This window comes from Maylandia zebra, linkage group LG7 (genome assembly GCF_041146795.1).
Source record: "Maylandia zebra isolate NMK-2024a linkage group LG7, Mzebra_GT3a, whole genome shotgun sequence".
Lineage (NCBI taxonomy): Eukaryota > Metazoa > Chordata > Actinopteri > Cichliformes > Cichlidae > Maylandia > Maylandia zebra.
Genome location: NC_135173.1, coordinates 3,712,768 through 3,738,899, shown reverse-complemented (window position 1 = coordinate 3,738,899; position 26,132 = coordinate 3,712,768). Strand labels below are relative to the sequence as shown.

Below are 26,132 nucleotides of genomic sequence, written 5' to 3'. Positions count from 1 at the left end.
TTGTCTTTGTTCCCCTGCAGATGAATCTCCTTTGGACTCTACACATGATCCCATGGGATTTCTTGGAGATATCCAAAGTCCTACATCATCACCATTAGCCTTACCTGACTCGCATTATACTGCCTTTGAGAGTCTAGACTCACCTGGTGCCCTCCCATCCAATCCTGAACCAAGCCATGAAGTTCGGACTGCTGATAACATTCATAGGGGGCATATTGCATATGAAAACTCCAAAGTCATCATGTTAAGAGATGCCTCTGCAGAAGAGCCACACACTCTGACGACTCCAACCTTAAGACCATCTGTACCACAGTTTCAACGACCAGCTGAACTCTCCTTAGGCTGGAAGCTGGCGAGGTCATCTCTCTCAGAAGCTCAAACAAAGTCCCAGCTACAGCCTTGGGAAAATATATCCATAACATCAGTAAAGCCTTCTCCAACACCCCAGCTAGGTCTTAATCCTGAGAAAAGGATGACCTTCCAACCTGAAGGGCCTCTCGGGCCACCTATTCAGACTTTCACAGACCTTTTAGCAGAGGACTCACATATGAAACCAATGCATGCAGACCAGCTGAGCTCCAGTAATCCCCCACTGGAAAACAAACATGCATATGATATAAACATGCTACCCAACCCAGATGAGATTCAGTCTCCTGGCTACAAGGTGCCTTTCATCACCCCCCACCCTGCATCACCTTCATCTGAACCCACAGAGCTCTCTCCAGAGGACTTCTACCCCACCAACACCATGGAAGTAGACTGGGGGTCTGGGGACTACTTGGAGACGATGTCTTTTTTCAATGCAGATAGAGAAGACTATTCTCTGGTCACCAAGGTGCCCTCTGACTCATATGATCTAGAAGACTATACAGAAACTTATGACACGTCCTTCCCTTCCAGAGTGGGCATATCTCCCTCATCCCTGAATCCTCTGTACGTTTCCCCTTCCCCCAGCCTCGTGACAGCGTACAGCACCGTAGTTTCTCCTAGATCTATTTATCCTTCCTCATTTTCAGCAACAGTTCAGTTTTCCCTGGAACCTACTCCAACACCTAACAGTGACGTGCCTGACATTTCAGACGTAGATTGGTCAGATACGTACACAATTCAACCGACAGATGTCCTTTTGCCAGACATGAACAGCTTGGAATATTATAACAATCAGCTGACCAAGGAGAATAACGGTTCAGAAAGCGGAGCTGAACACAGGGGGAACATTACTGTGGTGTCCATCAGTACTACAGACAGCACACCTAACAACAGCTTCAGCAATGATACAAAAGTGATTGAAGAGGAGTCCTCCAGTGATCTCTCGGGGCTTGAGCCTCATGATGAAACGAGCTTTGTAGTAACCACAGAGGAGAGTCCTCAGGTGGCCAATGCCTCTCAGCCTTTTCTTGATCCTTCCATAGTCCCAACGCATTCCCTCCACTCCTTTTCTTCTTCGGATGGTCAGGTGTCCACCACAGATTGGTCTGCACATACAAACAACGTTGGCCTGGATAGCACTCCAATTACAGAAGCTGTGCAGCCAAGTACAACGCCTTTGCTGCCAGACGATTTAAATTTTGCCTCCTCTCTTACGTATGTTCATTGGTATGTTACAGAGTCTCCCCCAAAAAGTACTATGGATGCAACTGCTGTCTTAACTGCAACTATAGACTTCTCCCCTGTTCCCACTGAGCCTGCTGCCAATAGCACAGCCGGTACAACAGAATTAGCTCCTGAAGAGTCTGCTTTTACAAATGATCCAACTCTCAATGCAACTATAGTTTCAACTGAATCCACGCCTCAGAATGTGACTCTGCCCCCTCCATTTGTGATGGGTGATCAGGGGGTGACTGAAGATGGAGTTGACACCCCAGCCACACTGACCTATATCCCAACCAGTAGTGTAGTTAATAAAGTCTCTACTACACCCACAAGTACACCTGCCACAACTACTCCCCATCAAGCCACAAGCAGAATTACTGCCACCTCTGAAGCCTCAACTATTGTCAACATCATCTCTACCACTGTTGGTAAAATCACAGCTATAGCACCAACATCAAGATCGTACCTCTGCAACGTTAACAAACCCGCTTATTTGATCAGGATCGGTAAGTTAGGCATTTAATGTGTTTTGTCTTACTTAACTGTGCTTGAAAGAGTTATTCATAGACAGCAGAGTATGAGAGAGACATTGACCATTAGCTTGTGCTTTTTTCACAAGGTTTTCCAGCCGGGGCCACTGTAGGATATGCTAAATCTCAGGTCAGAGACATTTTGAAAGGGGAATTTAACAAATCAGTGGAACTGCAAGTAAGTTTATTAAACATATTTCCATATATTTTAAATAATGCAAGGTGTCAACCATTTTTTTGCAATTAAGAAAAATATGGGGGGAAAATGGGTTAGCGCTGTTGCTGCACAGCAAGAAGGTCCTGAGTTCAATTCCACCATAAGCCCGGGGTCTTTCTGTGTGGAGTTTGCATGTTCTCCCCGTGTTAGCGTGGGTTCTTCCTGGGTACTCCGGCTTCTTCCCACAGTCCAAAGACATGCACTTAGGTTAATTAACCTATCCCCACTATCTAAATTGCCCAGGTGTGAATGCAGGCATGAATGTGAGTGCGAATCCTTGTCTGTCTCTGTGTGTTAGCCCTGCGACAGACCTGTCCAAGGTGTACCCCGCCTCGTGCTCTGTGACAGCTGGGATAGGCTCCAGCGCCCCCCGCGACCCTGAAAAGGATAAGTGGAAGCGAATGGACGGATCATAATAACAATAATAATAATGTATACTTTATTGATGCATTTAACCCATTCACTCAGTGAAGCAGTGGGCAGCCACTATTCAGGTGCCCAGCAGTGTGTAGGGATGGTACATTGCTCAGGGGGTTCCTCGGGGTAGCCATTCAGTGGATTCAAACCCCCGACCTTCCAATCATGGGGCGACCACGCTACCTACTGAGCTAGATGTTGTTAGATTTTTGAGCAATTGAGTGAACGGAGTTGTAGTGGCTCACACAGAGTGTGGGTGTAAATTGGTGGTACGTTTATGTGTTTAAAAGTATAGTCTATGTTTGTGTTGGGGTGTTTTTGTGATTGTCACAGCGCCACATACAAACTCAGCCAGACCACTTCTGTCACATTGAGTTCCAGACGATACACAGCCTATTTAGCATAAGTTACTTAATGTACAGTGTGTCTCTTTAATACAATTAATTTCTGCTTTCTTAATGTAGGTTGTTGATCCACCACCAAAATTTGTGTTTCGAGCGGTGTCGGGTCCTGTCGTGTACACAGGCATGTCTGTCGTCAATGCACTGAGGAGGTCGGGGCGCCGCTTCTTGTCTGTTTCTCCAAACTGGTCGACGCCAGATAGAAATTATCAAGTCCACTCAGGTAAATGACCTTTTGTTGAGTCTTTTTCCGAGGGCACTTGAAGCATTTAGCAGAATTTGACCTTTATTTTTTAAGCTCAGTCAGAAAGTATTCAATTCGTCTGTGCAGTGTTGCAGTTTGTTCCTGGCCACGTAGACGTGCGGTTCTGCAACTTCAGTGAGAGCATCGAGAGAGGTTTGACCAGGGCCTTCGCTGAAGTCCGCAGGCGATCAAAGGAGTCGACTAATTTCACAGTGCATGTGAGTGGCACAAAGTGAGGGAAGCCATGGGCAGTCAGGGAGGTGCATTCCAGCTGGGATGTTTTCATTAGGATGCTTTCATTGTGGCTTAGGATCTGAAAGAATCTGAAAAAATGAAATATTTAATTTCTTATCAACTTGACCAAATACAACAAAAAGGCTTTAAAAATATCGAGTTTTTACTCAAAGAAAAAAAGCTGAAAATGTTGTTTGTTCACTAAGCTGACCAATACAAATCAAGTCATTTCACTCACTGATCTGTGGGATTCTTTATGCACTGCGTGTATTTACAGATTTATCTTGTTATTATCTAAAAAGGCTGAAAGTAAAATATTTGTAATTGGCAGTGTTTTATGAGCATTATAGAAAAATCAAAACAGAGAGCTCAAGAGGAAGTAATACTCAAAGAACAAAGCTCTGCTATTCTGTAAGATTAAAAAGTCAATTATAAGAAAAGAAAACACTGGAGTCTTCCTTGTGTTCTGAAATCCATCGCCTGTCTTTTCAAGGTTGGATCAACCTCATCAAACCACAGACAGCATCTCTACAGAGAATGCTGCACATGTTACTGAGAAGCACTGTAATAGCAGACACAATGTAACGTCCATGTAATGCAATTTTGCAGGAGCAAAAGCCATCGCTCTGCATTTTGCTTCTTTTGGAAAGGAGCAACTAAGTGCTCTGTCTCTCCAAAGTATGGATGCTTATGGTCATTTTGGGTTATGATAGTTATTGCCAAATAAATGCAGCACAGAGCTTATAATTAGAGGCAAGGATTTAGACCCAAGTGTTCTTGTGGACGCTATACTCACTCCTTGGTCTACTCGTTGTTCATCTTACCATAACTCATGAGCATGACCCAAGTGTTTTTCACATGGCTAATTCTTTTTAAAGTGCTTCATGCTCTAGTTGTTGAGTATTAAAGAAGATTATTTTTTGTTACTAAAGAGGTTATTTGATCACATAGTTATGTAGTTCTCTTTTCAGAGGGAATTTAATTGTAGGTCTTTAAGACACAGGTACTACTTTAACAGTAAGATAGAAAATGTTTTGTTCGTTTTAATATGTGTTTTTTCTGTTTCCTGTAACACTACCACTGTGTTTCAGATTGTAAACATCACCATGGCTGCTCCCATATACGAGGAACAAGGACTAGCGAGGAAACCGGTGGACATTACTTTCACTGTTCGCAGTTCAAGGAGTTATCTGATGGGGTCAGAGATCAGCAGTGCTCTAATGAAACTCACTATGGTGGAATTCAGCTATTACATGGGCTTTCCTGTACTGCAGATCGCTGAGCGTGAGTACCGTACTGACTGTATTTGAACTATTTCCATTTTCATATTATCAGTTCTGTATCTGGGTTAGCTGGAAATTCTGATTGTGATCGCCAACAATGAATACGAGTAAAGGTCACAGCACTTATTGATTAATTTTATAATTTTTTCCACTAGCTTTCAATTATCCAGAGCTGAACACCAGCCAACTGCTTCGCTCTTCCTGGGTTAGAACAGGTATAATGATTTTGAATGATTTTTGTCAGTCTTACAGTTCATGTAAAGCAGTTACTACAGAGCATATTACTTCTGCTGTGTGTGTATATGTAGTACTCCTGGGTGTGCTGGACCAGAAAGTGGGTGAGAGGACCTTTCAAGCTAACATGGAGCGCCGGTTGGCCCTGTTACTCGGTGAAGCAATAGGATCAGTCAGACGGGTTAAAAGGGCCACCACCATAGGCAACAGTAGTGTTCAGGTAATATGCTTATAGAGTCAATAATCATTTTACTCAGCTTATATTTACAGCTCCGTAGCCCCAGGCTCACTGGGCCCCGTTCCACATGCCACGAATGTAAGCCATATCTTTATTTCAATTTTTTACCAGAGAATAAATATTTCATATATGTAATCACATAAAAAATGCAAAGAAATTTCTTAGTTCTTTGTGTTCCGTGTCTCTCACTTTCATTCTCTATGCAACTAAGCTTTAAGCTCTTTCAGGGTCACAAATACTTTTTTGCTTTTTACATTTCTTGTTCCCTATATAACAAAACTTCTAAAAACTCTGCAGAACCATCCTTCCTTGTACCATTTGTATCATTATACCCTGATACAAGCTCTCTCTTGCCACCTTTTCTGAGTACAGAGGGGTCATTATGTGAGTGTGACACTGTTTGTAACCAGTGAAAGCCTTAGTGCTTTACTAATCAAGCTCTAGCTTTTGTGGGTCCTCTCTGCACCTGCTCATCTCCTCTCTAAGGGGACAGGATACGGCTCGATCTCCATGGCAACACCATCCCATTCATCTCAGGGGCAAGCCATTCAAAGACCACAACCTCATGTTGCCTATTTTTTTGTCCTCTTCCTCATTATCCCAGTCCTCCTTATACTCGATGGCTCCTAAGAGCATGTCAGTTAATAATTGTGTCTTTTTCTCTGTCTGTATCCTGCTGTTGGGGGGCTAAAGAGTCAAAAAGTGAATGTTTGTCACAGAGTCAGTGGTAGGTAAAGATTCGGAAATCAGAAGAGAAGCAGAAAATTCAAACAAAAGTAACTGGTCAAGCTAAGACAAGATGACTGTCAGTGCTAAATATCATCATGTCCATCCATTTAGGACCTTTGTTTTTGCCTCGGTGAATTCTACAGAATAATATAGAAAAGAGAAGCACATCAGTGGTGAACCTTTGCTGTCTGCATTTCTGCTAAGATTAGATCTCTAATTTTAGCTCTGGCATCCTTTCTGCTCTTCCAAATGATATTTTTTCAAATCCATAAATATGATAATGTGTTATTCACTTGATAGAATGCTGTTATATAAGAAGCCTGTTTTAATATTTCAAAAACACTCATCTCCGAGTGCCTTATTGGATGAAAGCGTCTGAACTTCTGCTTTGCTTTCTTGCACATAAATAATTATGGTGTATCTCAGACAGATGCCCCTGACTGTCATGACAGAACGAGTGTAGTGTTGTCACCACTGAGAATATCTTATGAGTCTGCCCAGACAGATGAAAGGGAGGTTGAATTTGGGCTGTGCAGTAACACGCATTCACACTGCCCTCTTTCCACTCTAATAAGCAGACACGGACTGGATTAAACCCTGAATGAGGGAGTCTGCCCGGCCGTTTTTCTGTGGCAGCCCAGGCATGACCTGCACTTTACTCTTTTCAGTAATACAGACAGCAGACTGTGCTTGTGCCTCAGGGCACCATCGGGGAGGCTGCACACACACAAACAAATCAGTCAAATTAAATCGGTCAAAAAGACAAATCGGACAGAATTGAAAAATATTTAAGCAATGGCTCTCCAAGAGGTATGCAAATTGTGACCTAAAATGATGGTTATGTGTCTGTGTGTGTGTATTTGGACCATCTTTACATATCTTGAGGGAACAAAAATTGTAAATTTACTGTAGTTGTGGGGACCAACGGCCGTTATGGGGACAAAATCCCCATCCGCACAAGTTTGAAGACATTTTTGTGGTTTTAGTGTCAGGGTTAGGGTAGGAGTCCAGGGAAAGCATTATGTCAATTAGATGTCCCCACAAGGATATGAAAATGCAACAGTGTGTATATTGTGGACACAGGAGTCAGTCCCTATTTTAAAAACTACATTTTGTTTAGTTTGTAGAACTCTGTAACTTTCAGGTGCTTGTATAAGCATTAAATACAGCAAGGTGGACTCGAGAAGGTCAAATGGTTCAAGTCTCAAATCTGTCGTTAAAATAAAAAAAACAACAATGATTAATGTTGTAAGGCTCGGCAGAAAATGAGGTGCCACTGTCTCCATTAAAAAGTCATCTTTACTGTTAAGATTGTGAGACTTTGCCCATTAGCACCTTCATCAGAAATTCCATTTTTAATTTAGAGTGTGGTCGTCCTTCATGAATCCATTTTTAGAAGCATTTTGTCATTTTTTTTCTCGAGCACAGTCTCTTATCCACAAATGTTTCAGATGGGAAACTTTGTCGTATAAGGACACAAATGGGAACATTAAAGCATGCACGTGGAAATGAAGTTCAGGGTAACGTACATGGTCCCCTGTTTGTGTTCTTAAGGAGTGAACCAAGAAAAGAAATGCCCTTTAACACTACTAACGACCACAAAACTGAGAATTGACAGCCTTTGTCCCTTAGCAAATAAACAGAGTCCGTTATGCTCCAGCCTTTATTTCCCCCCGCACCATCTGGAAATGCTTACCTTTGGAGGAAAAATAAGATTACTGGCAGTTCGGTAAAAGGGCTTCCATCATATAGGAGTTACTAGGTCTGGCAGTGACTCTGTTATTGTATGACAGCCGTCAAATCTGGGGTGTGATCAGGAAGATCTGTGACTCTAATAAGACGCAAAAACACACCTGTTTTTCTTTTTAAGGTCATCTCCATATGCACCTCTGAAGCACTTCCATATATCCTGCTATGTTTATATCTTCTTATGTTTATATTGCTCCCTGGAAGCAATTTTCTGTCCCCTTCGACTTGCTCCAGAGAGCTCGCTCTCCTCCACTGTGTCAACACAGCATCCCTTCAACTTCAATGCACTGGTGCGCAATTGCACACTTGACAGTATGGGTCATTTGCAGCTAGTGTTTTCCCTCAGATGCCTCAGGAAGTTACAGTAGAGCTCCTTCGACAGTCTGACCCTGGAGGATAAATTTATGATGCATAAAACATTGAATGTTTTGGGGGCGGGGTTTAAGAAGATCTGCTCTTCCCCTGCCTTTTATCTATCACAGCTGTTGCTTTAAAGAAAATTACCCATATCTGTTCAAAACTGCATTCTGAAACACTTTACCAGTCCTCCTTGTTTTAATTCCCAGGTTGTAAGCACAAGCCGGTTGGCGGGTACTGACCTCCCCCTCGAAATAGTGTATTTTGTGGAGGGGCCTAGTGGTCAGAGGATGCCTGCAGATCAGACTGCTAGCCTGCTTAACAGCCTGGATGTCCAAAGAGCTGCTATTGTCCTGGGATATCGTGTACAGGGCATATTGGCACAACGTAAGTATGTCTCAATAAATAGATAAAAAAGATTATCTATGATAGTTCAAGTCAATCAAACACTCCCGTGTGAATTTATTTAATTTATTAGTGTGTTTTTTTTTTCTTCTTTGATGCTGGCAGGAAGTTTTAGTGTATGTAAACAAAAAAAGACTAATTATTTTAGCTTCACCATCATTACTGTTATTGTAATGGCTAATTGTTCTCAAGATCCTAATAAGAGGAAAGGATACTGACTGCCAGCTCCATGTGTATCTTTACATGTTTATAGTAACATTTGAGCTAATTATCTCCCTTTGTACACGCTGCACCCAAACCCTGTCTTCCTTATTAGGAATCTAAACAACGGATGAAGGCTAATGAGAGCCCCTCAAGGGAGTTCTGTCTCCGTTCTGATTGCGTTCTTTTATGGTGCTTTCCCAGAGGATGAAGTGACTGTTAATTAAAACCAAAGCAGCGCCGTGTCTGTCCAGGGAGAAACGAATCCAGGTTATTTTCTGTAGCTACGGTTTACAGATGTCCCGTAAATCGCTCACCTTTATAGATTCAGTTCGATCAAGGCTGAAACTCAATAAAGATGAGCTCATTAGCATATCGTTAGCTTCATAGCATAAGTGCCTAAGTCATTGACTTAGTCAAATGACTTAGGCAATTATGCTATGAAGCTAACGATATAGGAGTGTCACTGTTAATAAATACAGAACATGTGAAGAGCAGCCAACCGATGGGAAATACTGGTAACAGAAAAGAACCTGGATTCTAAAAACACCTTCTCCTCCTTTGTAGTCAATATATGAACTTAGCAGTTTATGGTTTCTTTGTTTTTTCTAATCACAGCTGTCGAAAAAGTGACATCTTCACCCTCTGACAATGAGAACACAAACATGTGGATCATCATCGGGGTTGTGATCCCCCTCCTCGTGGTCGTCGTCATCATTTCCATCCTTTACTGGAAGTTGTGTCGGACAGACAAGCTGGAATTCCAGCCAGACGCCATGACCTCCATCCAACAGAGACAAAAGGTAAAGTTCCATCTTTACTTTACAGATGCTTTCCTGCATCAGTGTTTCAAAATGACTTTTGTGCCGTAAATTTTATATTTGTAATTATGTAATGAAGGTGTTTTTGTTAGAAATAGTTTGTTAATTAGATTTACTGGATTAATCCTGGGATTATAAATCAGCATGATTAATAAAGGCTATCTGTCACTGCCATGACTGTGCTGCTAGACCTCACCGATTTGGACATCATGATGCCGTCTTCTGGATGACATTAGTAAAACTTTAATGATTCCAGCAGAGACATATTGAAGGACATGTGCTGGGTTAAAAATTATGATGCTGTTCATACAGCAAACAGCCTCAGCAGCTCTTTTTTTGCTTGAAACAACCAACAATCCTGCTCGACAGTTTCCCTTCGGCTCATTTTGTGTTCAATCTGTGGTTATTGAAAAGCCTCTCTGGCTTTTGTAGCTTCACTTAATTTTAGAAGTAATGCTATTTGGCTGCCCTAAGTAAGATTTCTGTCATAGTATTACCCTCCCTGAAACAGCTTTCAGACATAAGCTGTGGACAGTGAATAAATCTGACTGCCCTTGTCTGGTGGACAATCACAAACTGCACACAACAGAAACACCAGTATCACACAACCTCTCACTATTGCAAATGCTCTGTTTGGTTTAGGCAAGGTTTGACACATGAGCAGAGTGCAGGAGGCGGGGTGCTATACATGATGCGAGCGTGATCACAGGGATTTTCTTCCTGCACTCTTCACACATTGGCTCAATATTAGACAACTTGCCTGTTAGATGGCGTCTGTGTAATACCTGCTCTGACCGATTCTGTCATCTGTGTACTCGTTAGTCTGGAAACCTCCACGTTTGCATGTGTTTGTCCCTTTTTATCGTCACGAATATTTTTATTCAGTCTTCTAATGTCAGGCTGTATATTTTATTCCTAAGTAAGAAATTAACTTAACAGCCAGTATTTGGCTGTCTTGTTTTGTTTGTATTAGTTTGGTGAAGTTCATATGTGGTGCAGAAATATAAGACCACACAGGTGTTTAACATATTTGCAGCGCTGTACTCATAACAGTAGTATTAGAGAACAACAGTTGCTGAATCTCTGTCTAAAACGTGTCCACCTGCAAACCTCAGCTTGGACTAAGAATACATGTGAGCAAGACAGGAGTAAGACTCCATCCTATGTATGTTTATTTCCATTCCTGATTACAAGCAGCCTGTTTGGGTGGTTCTCTGGATGTTTTGGTTTCAGAAACTGCCTCATCTTTTCATCTCTGTCTGATTCCCCTTCACTTGAACATAACCTTAGCATTTGGTCAGTGCTCTGACTCAGACGTGTATCAGTGGCTCATCCTCTCTGATCCACACATTCGTCTTTGACTTAACACCACTCCTCTTCTCTCAGTCTACTATGTTACTCAGAGAATCAAGGACCTCTCGTCAACAGCGACTCCCTCAAACTAAAAAAGGTATTGAGTTTAGTGAGGATGAAGAGGAGGAGTATGAAGAGGAAGAAGATGATGAAGAGGAGGAGGAAGGGGAGGAGAAGGATTTTAAAAAGGGGAAGGTACAAAGCAGTGTCTGGTGATTTGTAGAAAATGTAGTCAGACCTGTTGTATGTTTGTTGGAAGTAACTTGTTTATGGTTTATTATTCAAGTGTTGCACAATTATGCAAAGAACAAGACCGTATGCACGTTATATGAAGTCAATTTTTATAGTCTGGGTGTTTACTTGTTGTTACAAGTGATACAAATAACAAACAGTAGCTCATATAATAACAAATAGTAGCTCATCACTTATCAGCAGAACAATTTATCTTATTCATCATTGCTTCTGCTTAGAGATCAGTAGCTCTCAAGAGCAATCAGGGTATGAAAAATGAGGACGAAGAAGAGGAGGAAGCTGAAGAAGAAGAAGAGGAGGAAGCTGAAGAAGAAGAAGAGGAGGAAGAAGAGGAGGAAACTGAAGAAGAAGAGGAGGAAGAAGAGGAGGAAGAGGATAAAAAGAAACTGAAAAGGAAAGAAGGTACATCGAGAGAGCAAAAAAGGGAAGAGACCAAAGCTGTGAAAAAGAAACCAGAGGAAGTGAAGAAAGACGGGAAAAAGAAAGTGTTGTCTAAAGGGAGACGAGCCGAGGAGGAGGTATCTCATGTAGTAGACGGGAGATTAGTGCCTGTTTGTGTTTATAGATGTAGGATCTCCCTCATTATGGTATCTAGAGAGAAAAGTGTGTGTTTATAGTCGGTAGATCATGTATACAACTCTGTTTCCCCTCACAAAACATAGAAAAAGAATCAGAATGTTTACAGATCACATGAAGCTTGTATTTAACGAAACACCGTCGTTTCCACTTTAACAACATCGTTGGGACAGGAGCATATTTACTGCTGTGTTGCTTCACCTCTTTGCAAGCAAAATGTTTTTCCATTATTAGTTTGATTTAAAGTGCTCGACAGTTCAGAGTCACTCCTGTTTCATTTTTATGTGTCTTTACTTTGCATGATACCTTCAACTTGCAGGGATGCAGCTCTGGGACTTGCTGCAGAGATTTATTTAGTTCTTCATATTTTAATGATGTTAAAATAATGTTTCATCATCATTATTTTAATATCATTAAAATAATGATATTATGTGCTGTAGATGATGAAACTCTCCAAATTAATTGCAATTTCAAAACAATGTGGTGAAGGCATCTGTTTGTCTTTTTAAACCCAAGTCACTAACCTGAGTCCTCATGTGACTACGGTAATACTTGTTTAGATTTTGTTTGTTTGTTTGGTCATTTTTGTTTCCCTTTTTCTGTTAAATATTTTTGTAGTCTTTGTAGCTCCTGTCCCAACTATTTAAAAATGTATTTCTTATACCAAATGTACGGTAAGTATTTATTTTTTGGGAAAATTAATAGTTTTTCACGTGTTATCTTTACGTTTTAAAGGACCTAATAATCCTTTTTAGGAAACAGAGTTGTACGTTGTGTCTGTGTTGTTGTAAATGGTTTATTATGGCTATGATTAAGTCATGTGTAAGTGTTGTGTGCGTTCAGCTTCGGTGTTGGCTATAATGAGTCATAGTTTAGTATTTGAGGTGTTGTGCCCCTCAAAGACTGGCCTCATTTGTGCGCCACAGAGAACAGTACACACAATCATATACCCATTCACTCCCCCCAGGAGTAGCAGTTTCATACAGGCAAGCAGAAAACTGGATTAGGAATTTTATACCAACAAGCCTCTTCTAAGCTGTACATTTTGCCTCAGTAAACTCAGTGTGCGCACATGTAATGCAGAGAATTAGGAGGAACACATCGCGTCACTCTTTGCTTGTTGCCACATTTCAGTGTCGTAGGACTAGAGTTTCACAAACTGCTTGCAAACACACTCAGATCTGACATCTTCTGTTTACTCTTCTGCTGACGGGAAGTCCTGAGGGCTTTACACTCACTGCTCCAGCCTCCATCCCCCACCACCCCAAGAACAGAGACACCAAGTCAATGTTTACCCAAGTCTCTCGCTCTTCTCAGAGACTTTCTCTTTATTCATTCTTGTCTGACTGTGTGAGTCTCCCACTGGGCATCCATTCATCAGTCATTTAGCCCAATTATGTTTCCCTCATTTACAAATCTGGAATTTTAATGGAATTTCATTGCACTACATTGGACTATCACTTTCTGAGCCTTCAGTTCCCTGTTTTTTGCAGTATTACTCTCAAGTCAGAGGCTTTAAAAAGTAAAGGTTAATGTCACAATGAGGCGGTGAATGCTTGTCAATAAGTAAATACTTAAGTGAAAGTCGTGCTCGCTCCCTCGCTGTCTTGCTGGTGCAGCTTTCGGCTCATGTTTATCCACTCGTTCCTTCTCTTCTTCCCGTTTCTTTAGCTGCAGGCTCCCACTGTTAAAGGCTTTGACTTTGCCAAGCTGCACCTTGGCCAGCAGAGCAAGGATGATGTCATGGTGATCCAGGAGCCTGTCCCGTCTGGCCTCGGGCCCGTCCAAGTATCCATTAAAGATGGCCTCAGCCCATCTGAGAATGGGGAGATCCCCACTCCCATTTCCAAAACGTCCGCTTCCTCCACAAAGGCTTCGCGCAGTGGTCGAAGGAGAGGAAGGTCAGTGCTGCTCGCAGAACAGGAAAGTGACAAAACATAAAGGCTTACTTTACCTAAAGCAAATAAAGAGAGGATAAGCAGTTCTAGTGAAGTTCATGATTACAGCCAGCATATTTTAGAGATACGGTCACCTTAGTGTTTTTATTTTCCACACTTGGTGAAACACTGGTAGCATTTTTTAAATTGCGTTAACATTTCTGTATAGATTTTATTACAGCTTGTTTTCCCAACTGAGGTGACTTTCTGCCTCCTTCAATTGGGGCAGTTAGCCAACCAGACAAAAAGCTTTTGACAGATCTTCTGATTAATTTATGCACCAAAGAAGGAGGAATCTTCTTTTGCTCCCTCAGACAGGTCTGTGTAACCTACAGAGGTTAAGCTGAGGTGCATTATAAATATTCATTTTACTTTGTTCTTTAAATATTTTTGCCCTGGCCCTATTTTCCTACATTTGAAATAATATCAAAGCTTAACTAAAGAATTTTCAGTTTTGATATCGACAGCTTAAATGAGTTTGTGCAACATTACCAGCCTTTCCCAGAACACTCACTCTTCTGGTTATTAGATATGTGACACCAAAACAAGTACAGCAGTTACTGCTGGATGCATTTATTAACTCCTGTTACAAATGTCTTCCATTACATCAGGCTGTTTTATTGGGCAGTTGGCGCTGGTTGTTCCTCCTTGCTCGACAGCCATCCAAGACAAATTCTTTAATGAATGTAATCATTCTGGCAGCGGAGATTCTTTAAGGCATTTATTTCAACAAGTTATAACCAATGTTATTATTTCTTAGAAGTCTCCTCCCAGCTTTTACCTTTCTGCAAGAGCGCAGGTTTTGATTATGCATGACAGTGCAGCATGTTCGTGCGCTCTTGGGCTTCAATTATTCATCTAAGGCTGTGTTTGTGTGTCTTTCCTGGGCAGGATCTCCTCATCAGATGGCGACTCTGTGTTAAGTGACCATTCCAGTGAGCGGGAATCAACCGAGGAGAACCTGAGAGCCCAGGCCACGCCCAGCGACAGCAAGCAGACCCGTAAGGTCCCCATCAATGTTTTAAACGGTAAGTGGCCCTGGCAACACTCAACTCGCTCCTCCAAACACGGAGAGCAAATATGAGGGGGAGGAAGAAAATGAAGGGACTTGGCTGACATAAATAGATAAAGAGAGAGCAACCACAGCTAGCATGTTTTGATTGACAGGGAGGCCAGTTTGAGATTGTAAAGGGAGGAAGAAAAGACAAAGCAGAGGAGACGTGAAGAGATTCCAGGCAAGGACATAAAACAGAGTGAAAGTAAAAGAAGCAGCTGGTAGGAATTTCTATTCAGTGGTCAAAATAAGACGAGACGGAGAGGAATTGAGGAAAAAGAAAAAAAATGCTAAAGTTACTTTATCTGACAGCTTTTTGATAGATTCAAGCCTGCAGTGCCACTCAAGAGATTACGTGCTGGACCTCGAGGCAGTCGGGCACGCAGACTGCAGCCTGACTCACACACAGAGGAACAGTCTGTGTTTTGTTATTGATAAGTCTGTGCTGATACTGTACTATGCTCTGCCCGGTGCTTTTAACCTGGTTAAGGTTAGGATTGGGTTAGGCTGACAGCAACCCCCCTTTTTTCATTTAATTTCTGCCAAATTGTCATATCCAGAGAAAATCCCAGATGCACGTATGAGACTTGGTTCATTTAGAATGTAAATAAAACAACCAAACAGTAGTATTAGCTTAATTGGGTCGGTGGATACCTGGTGGATGAAAAGAGTTTAATTAGATTCCAGATGAAACACATTCAATATTAAATAATCTGCTGCATCTTTTTTTGCTTTCTTCTTATTCAGAGCAACATCTTCCTTGCTTTTTTCCAGCTACTGAATAAAAGATCTGAAGAAATGAAAGTATCACCTATGGAAACTTGCCTTTTCCTTTCTTTTGATCTTTCCTGGTTATGTTTCTTTTCTCTCATGCATCCGTGTCAGCTGCACCTCTGTGTTGTTGTTTTTTAATATTGTTGTCAGTATGCAGCAACCACTTTGATTTTTGTTCTTACTTGATCTCTTTCACCCTAGTAAGACTCTCTTTCCTTTCTTTTGTGGTTTGCAGGCAAGAATAGAATTGGTAAGAGCTTGCCACTTTCTGTCTCTGTCTCTGTAGACCTCAGGCTTGACCTCCAGCAGCTGTCTGTGTGTTGTCTGTTAGTTCTTTGGTAGTTTTGTGCACAGTTCTCACCATCCATCACTTCTGTGCTGAGCTGTCGGTCACAGCATGGAAACAATAACTTCACAAACAAAGGCAAAAGACATTGTTTGAAACAAAGCTTAGCTTTTGGAAATAGAAATCAATGTTTTATTTTCACGTAACCCTCAAGAAATTTACTCCACACTTTTATTACAACCAATATTTTGAATATAGTGAAGTGGTAAAGAAACACGGACATGTTTCATTAGTCATCCTTATGCATTAGCTGTTTGTGTAAAATCTCTGTCCCCTAGCTTAGATCAGCATTAGCATACGGTGTGAACTCGCTGCTAACATGTCACGACCTTTGTTTTATTCCACAGGTCCTCCTCCTATGAACGATACAAATGAGCAGCTGTCTTCAGCCTCCATCTTTGAACATGTTGATCGGATATCTCGTGGCACCGACGCAAGTAGGAGACTCCCCAATAAAGTCCAGCTTATCGCCATGCAGCCTATGCCTGTCCCACCACTCCACAGTCCGCCCGTCAATGGAAAATTGTCAGACACAAACCAAATGACCAAAGAGGTTTGCTGCTCTCATTTTCTTTTTTAAGGAGATAAATAATCCAGCAGTTTAATGTTAAAGTGTCTTTTTATTAAAACTGCTGGATCAAGATTTGCTTTACTTTCGCAAGCACATTAGAAAAACGTGGGTTACAGTAAGATATCGTTTTACTGTGCTGTGCTGAAGTTTTGGGGGTTTTTTGTCATTAAACTGTTTCTTTATTTAACATTTTTAACTAAGTTTATTTAACAAAATACATTCAATAAAAACTTGAGAACAGGAAACAGATTTTTCATCCAACCACTGAAAAAAAAAAAAAAAAAAAGGTAACCACTGAACACAAACACTACAGAAGAACAGTTTACAAAGATTAAAATGGAACTACGGGAACATTTTCATTCATAGCTGCCTCATTAGATCTTTACAGCAGAGTCTATCTGAACTCTGTGGCGCCTGATCTCCAGGGGTTTAAGTTTGACCCTGAAATCAGAAGAGGATGTTTCTCTCTCTTCAGATTTACTATGATCCTGTGATGGGAACGATTTCAGCCCTGCGTGATCACGCTGATGTTTGCAAAGAGCAGATAATGAAGTGAATGTTTTGGCACATTGGTAACAGTGAAACAGTTTATTAGTAACGTGGGATCGTTTGTGTGCGGAGTATGAACTGAGATTACCGAAGCTCACAGCTGTAGTTTCCTTCCATGTGTGTACGTTCATGCTCGTTACGATTACCTGAACATGAGAAGCTTTTGTCACAGTGTCTGCACTTGTATGGTTTCTCTCCTGTGTGGACTCGTTTGTGTGTTTTAAGGTCACCTGCAGTGGTGAAGGATGACCCACACTGAGCACAGAGGTGCTTTTTAACCCCACTGTGAAAGAGTTCATGTCGTTTTAAGTCACCTGATGTGGGGAAGCATCTCCCACATTCTTTGCAGTATTTCAGTTTGTCTCCAGTGTGTTTACGTTGATGTATTTTTAGTGCTGAAGTTAAAAAATTACCAGGCTAATTATTCCCCACAGGCCTTGCAGGAGTCTCATCTGTTCCTTTGAAAAATTTCATCTCAATGCAGAATAAAAAATACAAAACCCTGACACAAACTCTTTGGTCAGATAGTTTGAAAATGTTCTTTCTCAAAGAAGAAGTCATAGGAACAAAGTGAAATCCTCCAGAGTCTTTTGGAAGATGTAATTCACACGTGGTTGAAATTTCATTTGTGATGCTTCTGTGGTTCTTATAATTTGCCAAACGAGCTAATACTGATAATTGTAATTTGATCCTCAGATCCAGGTAGCGTTGAGGCACAAGTCAGAAATTGAGCATCATCGTAACAAGATTCGTCTTCGTGCCAAGAGGAAGGGCCACTATGACTTCCCAGCTATGGATGACATAGGCGGTCTTGGCGATGCAAAGGATCCGGATCGTATTTATCGCAAAGAACAGATGCAAATCGATAAGATCCTGGACCCGGATGCTCAGATGCCCTCCGTCTTCATGGAACCCAAGAAAAGGTTAGAGGTTATGAATTTTTGACTTTTTGGTGGAGAACTTGATTTTCTGTGCATGCTGATAATATATTTCTCTCTTTCTTCATGTGTTTCTAAGTGGTCGAGGCAGGCGCTCACCAAAGCAGAGGATGAAAGACCAGATGAATGGAGGCATGATGGAAGCAGACAAAGACCACCTCATCACTGAAGACACTGATGCTGCTTACAGAAAGTGCCCCGGGGTCAACAATGTTGCCTATGTGGTGAGTAACACAGAAGAAGTAGGAAAACCTTTCACGGACCCTGCAACCTTTCTGAGTTCTTTGCCGTCTATGTTTTCCAGTCGGACCCTGACCAAGGCCCAGGATCCCCTCACAGGAGTCCTTCCCCCACAGATGATGTCTTCCCAGCCCCCACTTCCTCTCCTCCCGGCCATGCCCCTCCCCCACCACCGTACATGCCCCCACAGCCCTCCATCGAGGAAGCACGGCAGCAGATGCACTCCCTGTTGGACGACGCCTTCGCTCTTGTGTCACCCACTTCCCAGGGCAGCACTGCTGGGATCACTCTCCCAGGGGTCAACAGCAACCCTCCTAACTCTAGCCCTCCAGGTCATGGGCCGAGACCTTGGGGTCTTTCCTACCAAGCTTTCCCCAGCGTAAGTTGCCGTCTGTGTACAAACGCTCTGGCTGGAGCATTGTCCATCCAGTCAGCTATAAATAATTCAGCTGCTATATTGCATGGAACAAGAATATGTGTTACAAATAGAAACAGTGGGAGACACAGCTTTGCATTCACTTTCTTAAGGTGTTTTGCTCTCCTGCTCAGCATGAAGCCTATTGCTTCCAGTATAATCACGTCCTCTTAGCAAAGTACTGACTTAAGTATTCCTCCATCTGTTGCAAGGTGCAACCTTAGCCCCCCCCTGCCCACCCCCACTGGCTATGTAGAGCTCCTAAGACCCTTCAGTGATATAGCCATCACCCACGTAATCTTTATTAATTCCTGTTGGTATAGGCTACTTTCAAAGAAACTGCTTGGAAGGCTTTACAAAGCGAGGCCAGTTTATGCAGTGCCAACCTCTGTTATTAACACTTAGCTACGGCAGCATAATACTATTCATGTACAATTATCCCTGGCTTTGAAATCCATGAGAGGTAGAGGGCTTAGCTGAAATTAAGGTTGTTTGTGTAAGAAGAAGAAAATCGAATCGGTACTTTACAAGTGCAAAAATCTACTCTAAACAAAAACAAAATAGAAGCATTGTATGGCTGTTCTATGGTCCAGATCTAAATGTGTCACTTCATTCATTCATTCCCTGGAAGTGCAACCTTAAAGATTTAATCCCAGACCTTCTTGACTGCAGAGAATACATTTTCACTCCCTGAATACACTTTTTAAATGCTTTCTTATCTTTCATGCTGCTTTACAGCTGTTAATAACAATACTTTGTCCTCTATCCAACACGGGTGCTCACCCCAGAAGAGTGAAAGAAACACTGAGCAGTGCAGCCATAAAAAGCCCTTTGATGGTGCTTTTATATGCTATTAAAAATATGGATATCCAACGAAACTTTGCTTGGTAAAAATAACAATGTTCACTATGTAAAATAACCACCAACAGTACAGTAAATTGTAACACACACAGCAGGACTGTGATCTCATAAGAATAACTGCATCAACTAAAAATCGCTTTTGCATTTCTTTTCCAATATTTGTATCGCTACACCCTGATGCTTCGTAAAAACAGTTCACTGTTTATACCTGAGACCTCTGTCATCACTGGTACTTGATCATTGTCACTTAAACACAGCACATCTCTGTTGGTCTTCCCCAGAGATTCCCTGAGATGTCCTCTGCTGCAGTGCAAGGCATGGCAACAAGGTCAGTAAAGCAGCTGAAAATAGAGTCGCTTTCCACATGTTCTTCATACCCCAAGAGGTATTTCCTATTTATAATTACAGGTGAACTTTCACCCGTGTGGACATTTTCTTTAGTTTACATTTATAGAGTTGAGCCTCATGAATACTGAAAAAGAGTCCTCTTTATTTTATTGTTTCAATGGATCAGGTCTGAACAGCTGCCTCTTAATAGACTCTGAAAAGGCTGCACGTGTACACACATGTAGAGTATCAGCTGTCAACCATTTGTGTTTTCCACTATTTGGTACCAAATTGTGAAATGCTTGACTATCAGGTTATTGATTGCACCATATAGGAAGGACTCCCTGTGATTAGAAATGTAAAGCGTGCTAAAAAAGTAGCACAAATACACACACACAGTATGAAATGTCTCCATGTTCAGTAACAGTGCAAAAAAGGGGAAAAATCATCATCTGCTATTAGTCAAATTGTTTACTTTAAACTGACCCAGAATTCAGCTATTGGTGCGTCCTTATGTTTTCTTAAATCATAAATGAGTTTTTTGGTCTGTGTTTCAGGCAGGGCCTTGGCTCGAGCTACCTGCCACCAGGAGAAACAGCAGGGCACGGTGAGCAGCTCCAGCCAGACAGCCTGTACTCCAGCAGGGGCCTCTACGCTGATGAACTGCCCTCATCTGCCAGACCGCGTCCAGTGGGAGGAACCACAGGTACACAAGGAAGTTCGATAGCATCACACAAATGCAACATTAACACAACAATATTTTATGTTCAGGCTGTTGCTCTGTCCGCCCAAACAAAGCTCATGGTGTCCATTCATTTCTGCATCTCGTTTTCAACTTTTTTGCAGATTTTTTTTTTTTAAATAGGAAAAAAGGAAACGCACATCTTAAGCAATCATGCTTAAAGATAGACATGTATGTTCTTTATCTCAGTGTTTAATCTCCGTCTCAGTCTTTATGCTATATTTAATCCATCTAAATGTAAATACTCCCACTGTCAGTTACAGCTAAACAACAAAATGAACCATTAGCACAAATATGTCCTTTTTTTATTCTTAGAGCTATACACTATTTATCTCTGACTTTGTTTAACAATAAACTGCTGAGAATATGTAACACTGACAGAAATAACTAGTGCAAACGTGAAAGGTTTTGCACTAGCTGTCACTACAGAGGAATAACTCTTGCATTTAAAATATGCCCTTTCTGAACTGGCTGAGTGCGGCGCGTGCGATTAAAGCCATTTGTTGCAGCAGGAATTGGGTGTATCAGCAAAACGTACAGATGATTCAGGTTGCCAATATTTTCTGCAATGATTGAAGAACATCTGTGATAGACGTGCAACCAGTCCAGGGTGCACGCTCACTCTCACCCAAAAACAGCTTGGCTAATCTGAGGACAGACAGTCAGGCAGCTGCCAATAACTTTGTAACTTCACTTACAGTGGGTATAAATTTGCATGCAGCTGACAAATTTTCAGACGCTGATGCCGAGTAAAGACAGTTTCATATATTCTCTGCTTAGATGAGAGAGCATAAAAGAATACTGCAGTGATCCCGAGCAGTTTTGAGTAGGAATGGAAGATACAGTAAGGTTTAAGGTTGGGCAAGAAGCTGGCATGATTAAGGTTGGGTCTTTAGGAAATTAGTGCCAGTAAGTATAATGTGTTTATTTATTTTTTTAGGTGCCCAGCTCCATCATCTTGCACAAGTGGGTCTGTCCAGTCGGATGAATGGTTTCCCAGCAGGAGTCAGGGCTGCTCCGGGCCAGAATGGAGGCTTAGGCTGGAACCACTATCATGATGACAATTTCTCCAGAGCAGAAGCTGAAAAAGATGCAGTGAGTGAATTGCACATTTTTATTTTTTCATTAACAAGTTCATTTAATTTCATTGAAACCTGAAACTAAATGAAATCCCAAACTTTTCATTTAATCATCAAATTATTAAAAACAAACGCACAGTAACTCGATCCTAACAGGAAGCCAACTGTATTGCTTTTGAGAAACACCCACAGTTTCAGTTTGGTTTTCTTCTAATTTTCTGGTGTTCTTCTGTTTTTGTTACTTGATATTTTTTATCTTATCTATTCTCTTCTTTTTTATCACCTCCCCCTGTTGTTCCGTTTGCCCTTTCTGTCCTGCCTGCTATTTATGGACCCCCTGACTGCTCGTCCTCCTCTATCTTCCAGATTCACCGGAGTGGTATCAGGGAGCCCATGGCCCCCCCGACCCATCTAGATGGTGTGGGTTATCTGACAGCCCCCCCACCTCTGGATACTTCTCCTCCCACTCATTCCTCTGCCTCCTTGATCAAGGCCATCCGGGAGGAGCTTCTGCGGCTCTCGCAGAAGCAGGCGGCTGTGCCCAGCTACCACAGCTGAAGTCCTGGCTTCTAGTGTCCTGCTCTAACCAGTCATGTCACTGACCCTGCCTGCTTGCTTCACCTAATCTGACAGTGCTTCCCATGGAAGTCCATTAAGCTGTACAGCAGAGAGATAGTCCTGCTAAAGTAGAGAGGTTTGCTCCTGAGAAACTGCATAACAGGATGGCTGATAGAGACTGAGATCAGCTGCAGTAGAGTACAGCTGACCAGAGATGACGTGAAACCAACGCGTGAACTCGACATGCCCGTGTTTCTTTCCTGTTCTTTACCGTGGACCAGGGAGCGCTAATGTCACGTACTGTGGACGTCGGACTTGATTTTGCTGCATTTCCTCAGACTCTGTGTCATAGTTTCAACTTTATGTCGCCTTCACAAACAGAAATACAGTGTCAGACTGAAGTCACAATGTCTTTTTACATCACATAACCTGATGTATTTCTTCTTTTTGATGCAGACCCCTAACTTCCTTTCCACCATCAGGTGCTTCCTGTCTTCTGCCATGATGAGCCATGTTATGCCTTGACACTGTGATACAGTTCACGTGACCATACCTGCTGTTAGAGCCTACAGTAAGACCATAGTTCACAGCCAGCAACCCAGTTCAGACAGCAGGCAAAAAAAGGGGCATCCATACACAGTAATAACACTCATTAATGCTACCTATTCTGTCCTTACTTACTACAGTAAAACAGTGTTCGACCTCTCGGCTTACAATATATACTTTTTCATGTTAAAGTGCTGTTGTTGTTTTTTTAAATTCGTGTTGAGAAGCTACTTGATGGTTAAGCAAACAGGAGAAGAAATCAGCCTTTAAGCAGATCAAACAGTTTCTGAGCAAGTTTTAAAGACGCAGGCACAGATGTGGTACAAATAATAAAAGGTGACATACTTGATGATTATGGTCAATATTTAATGTATGTATTCATTATGTGGTTATTTGATGCACTGTATGCAGACGACTTGGTACGGCTCAGGTTTTTCATTAAGAGATTCCTTACGGACAAATCCGTAAAAAGACACTTTAGAAGGTCACATGGAAGAAGTGTAAATTAGGGAAAGTCACAGACACCAGTGTTCTGTTTGAGCTCATTTCTGTGTTGAATACACATGGATGTCTTTTTCATGCAGTATTGGACGTTTGATTTGCCTTTTTGTTAGCACAGGAAGGGAAGACGTGTACTGTATTTCATTAAGAGTTTACTTCAACTACTCATTTTTACATGCTTTTTAAATAGATTTGGATCATTTAATTGTGTTCACCTGGCTCTTAGTCATCATGCTGGTTAGAAGTCATTCCAGGTCTTTTCCACAGGATGTGGTGCGATGTTTCGGAGGCCTAAAATTTTAATTCATTCGATTAAAATAAAAGAGGAACTGTGGGGTTTTTATAGCAGGACTTGAAGATGTGTTTTTGCAGTTTGTGCCAGGATCATATGGCAAATTCGAAATGTTCCCTGCACAAGCCTCGACTTCCAGGTGATTTTACTGATGTGGCCACGGTGTTCTTCTCATGCCATGTTTCCTTTCCATGTGACGTGCCTTTTGGACTCACCTGAATTGATTAAGCACCAGACTGTCTACTGTTACGCTCCCAATTCTAACACAGAATTATTTAAAAGCATCATTATTCCAACATGGCTGTTTGTCAGTGGATGTAAGGGCAGTTGAACTGTAAACGAATCGATGGAGCATCAGGTAACAGTGACACTGTAGCTTTGTTGTCCATTACATGTTCATGGTTTATCCATCTCACACTGTACGCCTCCATCTGCTGGTCCTGTACTGTAACTACATCCTTGTGTTCATCCTCAGTTGCTTTTTGTTGTTGTTGTTGTTTATTTCCAGTCCTTTTCTACGTGTTCTGCTATGTAAAAATGATCCGTTGGCTGGCCCAACTTTCCATTTGCATGTTTAATTGTTGTATTTCTTTGGCTTGGTTTTGAGCATGCTATTTCAGAATTTGTGAAATACAAAGTAAGCTGTAACTTGAGCTGCCTTTTAATTAATGTACATTGCCAGAGTGAAAATTACTTCAGATTTTATTTTGCTTTGGTTTCATTTGAGCAATCATAACATCTGACGTCATTCATCCAAAACGTCACATGCTTACAGGTGTTGTAGTTACACCAGAAAACCACAGGGTGTCAGCACATCACAGGAAAACTAGCTGCACTAAAAGGACAAATCGCGCTCCCGCGCTGCACATGACGTAACCAGTTCCCATGGATGATTCTAGGCGTCTCTGAAAGCAGGTCAGTCGGTGGGCTCTTTACGTCTTTTTGAATTGTGAACATGCAACAGATGTTTATCATACAGCAGAGTCTGTTTGGATCAGTGATGCTTCCACTAGCCTTTGGGTGAGATGAATTTTTCTAACCACCAATATCTGGAAAATATGAACATACAAATACACACCAATTAAATGAATCAATCGAGATGCGCCGGTGACTGTTACACGTTTATATTTCTCTTAAAATAACCTCCAGCTCCTCGTTCACTGACTCGTATCCCCATCACAGCTTCTAAAGCCAGTGAGTGAGGCATCTAAATGTTCCGTAAATCTCCTGATCTGTCTCTACAGGGGTTGACTTTGCACAACTCAGCAAGTATTTGACAGCACACTCCTGAGTGGTCAATATTCACAGTCCATGCGCACATTTGGTTATTTTTATGGCTCCAAAACGGCAGCAAATTCATCTGGTCTTAGTTTTGAGAAGTAAACCCTAATAAGGGATTTGATGACTTATAGTCATCGACTTTAAGTCGTTCATTTATTGTGTTTCGATTTTGTTTCCGATCTCCTCTATACACAGGAGTCATGCTGTGGCAAGACATGAATTCATTTTTCCTTAATAATCCGTCTTTTTAATTTCACGATGCTGCTAGTTTGAGTTATATCTCGGGCATGATGAAAGAACACACAATGTTTGCTGCAGAGTATCCCAGGCTTGCTGCCTCTTGCCCGGTATCTAAACCGTCCCCCACCTCTCCCCACCTTCCCTACGGTAATCCTGCCTGTGTGTTGTCCCTGAGCGCAGCCTGGACACACACACAACAAAAACACACCCAGGAGTTAATCTGGATCATGATGGTAATTACTGCCTGTGCGTCCAGCCTGTAGGAGGGTATTGTCCACTAAGGGAGGAGTCAAACAGTCGGTTCTGCCTACTGACCTTGGAGAAAACTGCGAGGGAGGTAGGCAGGGGAGGGAGGAGAGAAACAGGGAGAAGGAGGTAGCTGACTGAGTTTCAGCACTGCAGATCTTCCTGTCTGCCTTCAGCCGCTCTTTCTCTCAGTTTGCTGGTGAAAGACAAAAAGCATTGAGAGGAGGGAGGAGGAGAATTGTGAAAGGAGTCTTTTTACTGATGATGGACGAGGATTTCTTTCTTTTCAACTAATCTTTAAAGCCCCTGTGAGTATTGCCTGTTATCTGCTTGTCATTCAATCTGCTCTTTGCTGCACATGTGTATTCTTTGACTGTAATAAGAGTCACATCTCGGGAATGTACTGATGTTACTAGACGGGTTTCTCAACCAGAGTCCCACAGACGAGGTGTCTTCCCACATTGTTTATTTTTGTAACCAAGGTAGATGTTTGGGTTTTCCTGAATAGGGTGCAGTTGCAGACATTTGTGCGCTCTGTGTGTGTGTGTGTGTGTGTGTCAGAAAATGACATTCCTGCAGTTTCATGACAGTGAATGTTGTTGACACAGCCTACGATGAGCCCTCACAGCTGTTAGCTTTGTTGCAGTGGCGCTGCTGTGGGAGGTTGTGGTCCTCGCCCTCCTTGTTTACAAGCATGGCTTCTTCTTATGCAATTCTCTGCATGCTGCACTATTACATACCATTAGAGCTGCTGCTGCTGCCTACAGTATGAATCAATGGCAGCACGAATAGTTGACTGAC

At 41.9% G+C, this 26,132-nt stretch overlaps 2 protein-coding genes across 22 annotated transcripts in view; both read left to right on the top strand.

Moving 5' to 3' along the window:
* Positions 1-24,212, top strand: part of si:ch211-1e14.1 (UPF0606 protein KIAA1549) — a 35,709-nt gene extending 11,497 nt beyond the window's left edge. The window contains exons 3-22 of one of the 2 annotated variants that reach the window (XM_004568282.4): positions 21-2,099; positions 2,213-2,301; positions 3,222-3,381; positions 3,490-3,620; positions 4,728-4,920; positions 5,075-5,134; positions 5,228-5,373; positions 8,436-8,613; positions 9,451-9,635; positions 13,506-13,735; positions 14,663-14,799; positions 15,835-15,849; positions 16,293-16,498; positions 17,762-17,988; positions 18,083-18,227; positions 18,308-18,622; positions 19,801-19,847; positions 20,404-20,552; positions 21,529-21,683; positions 22,034-24,212. In XM_004568282.4, the coding sequence (XP_004568339.2) occupies positions 21-2,099; positions 2,213-2,301; positions 3,222-3,381; positions 3,490-3,620; positions 4,728-4,920; positions 5,075-5,134; positions 5,228-5,373; positions 8,436-8,613; positions 9,451-9,635; positions 13,506-13,735; positions 14,663-14,799; positions 15,835-15,849; positions 16,293-16,498; positions 17,762-17,988; positions 18,083-18,227; positions 18,308-18,622; positions 19,801-19,847; positions 20,404-20,552; positions 21,529-21,683; positions 22,034-22,225 (5,039 nt within the window). In that variant the 3' untranslated portion in view covers positions 22,226-24,212. The remainder of the gene's footprint in view (positions 1-20; positions 2,100-2,212; positions 2,302-3,221; positions 3,382-3,489; positions 3,621-4,727; positions 4,921-5,074; positions 5,135-5,227; positions 5,374-8,435; positions 8,614-9,450; positions 9,636-13,505; positions 13,736-14,662; positions 14,800-15,834; positions 15,850-16,292; positions 16,499-17,761; positions 17,989-18,082; positions 18,228-18,307; positions 18,623-19,800; positions 19,848-20,403; positions 20,553-21,528; positions 21,684-22,033) is intronic. The other variant, XM_004568284.4, reaches the window with a different exon arrangement.
* Positions 24,213-25,490: 1,278 nt separating this feature from the next.
* The window catches only part of mical3a (microtubule associated monooxygenase, calponin and LIM domain containing 3a), a 79,306-nt gene continuing 78,664 nt past the window's right edge, over positions 25,491-26,132 (top strand). For 15 of the 20 annotated variants that reach the window (XM_076885567.1, XM_076885562.1, XM_076885575.1 and 12 more), the window contains exon 1: positions 25,491-25,639. The gene's annotated coding sequence lies outside the window, so the exon portion shown is untranslated. The remainder of the gene's footprint in view (positions 25,640-26,132) is intronic. The other 5 variants (XM_076885577.1, XM_076885576.1, XM_076885573.1 and 2 more) reach the window with 2 other exon arrangements.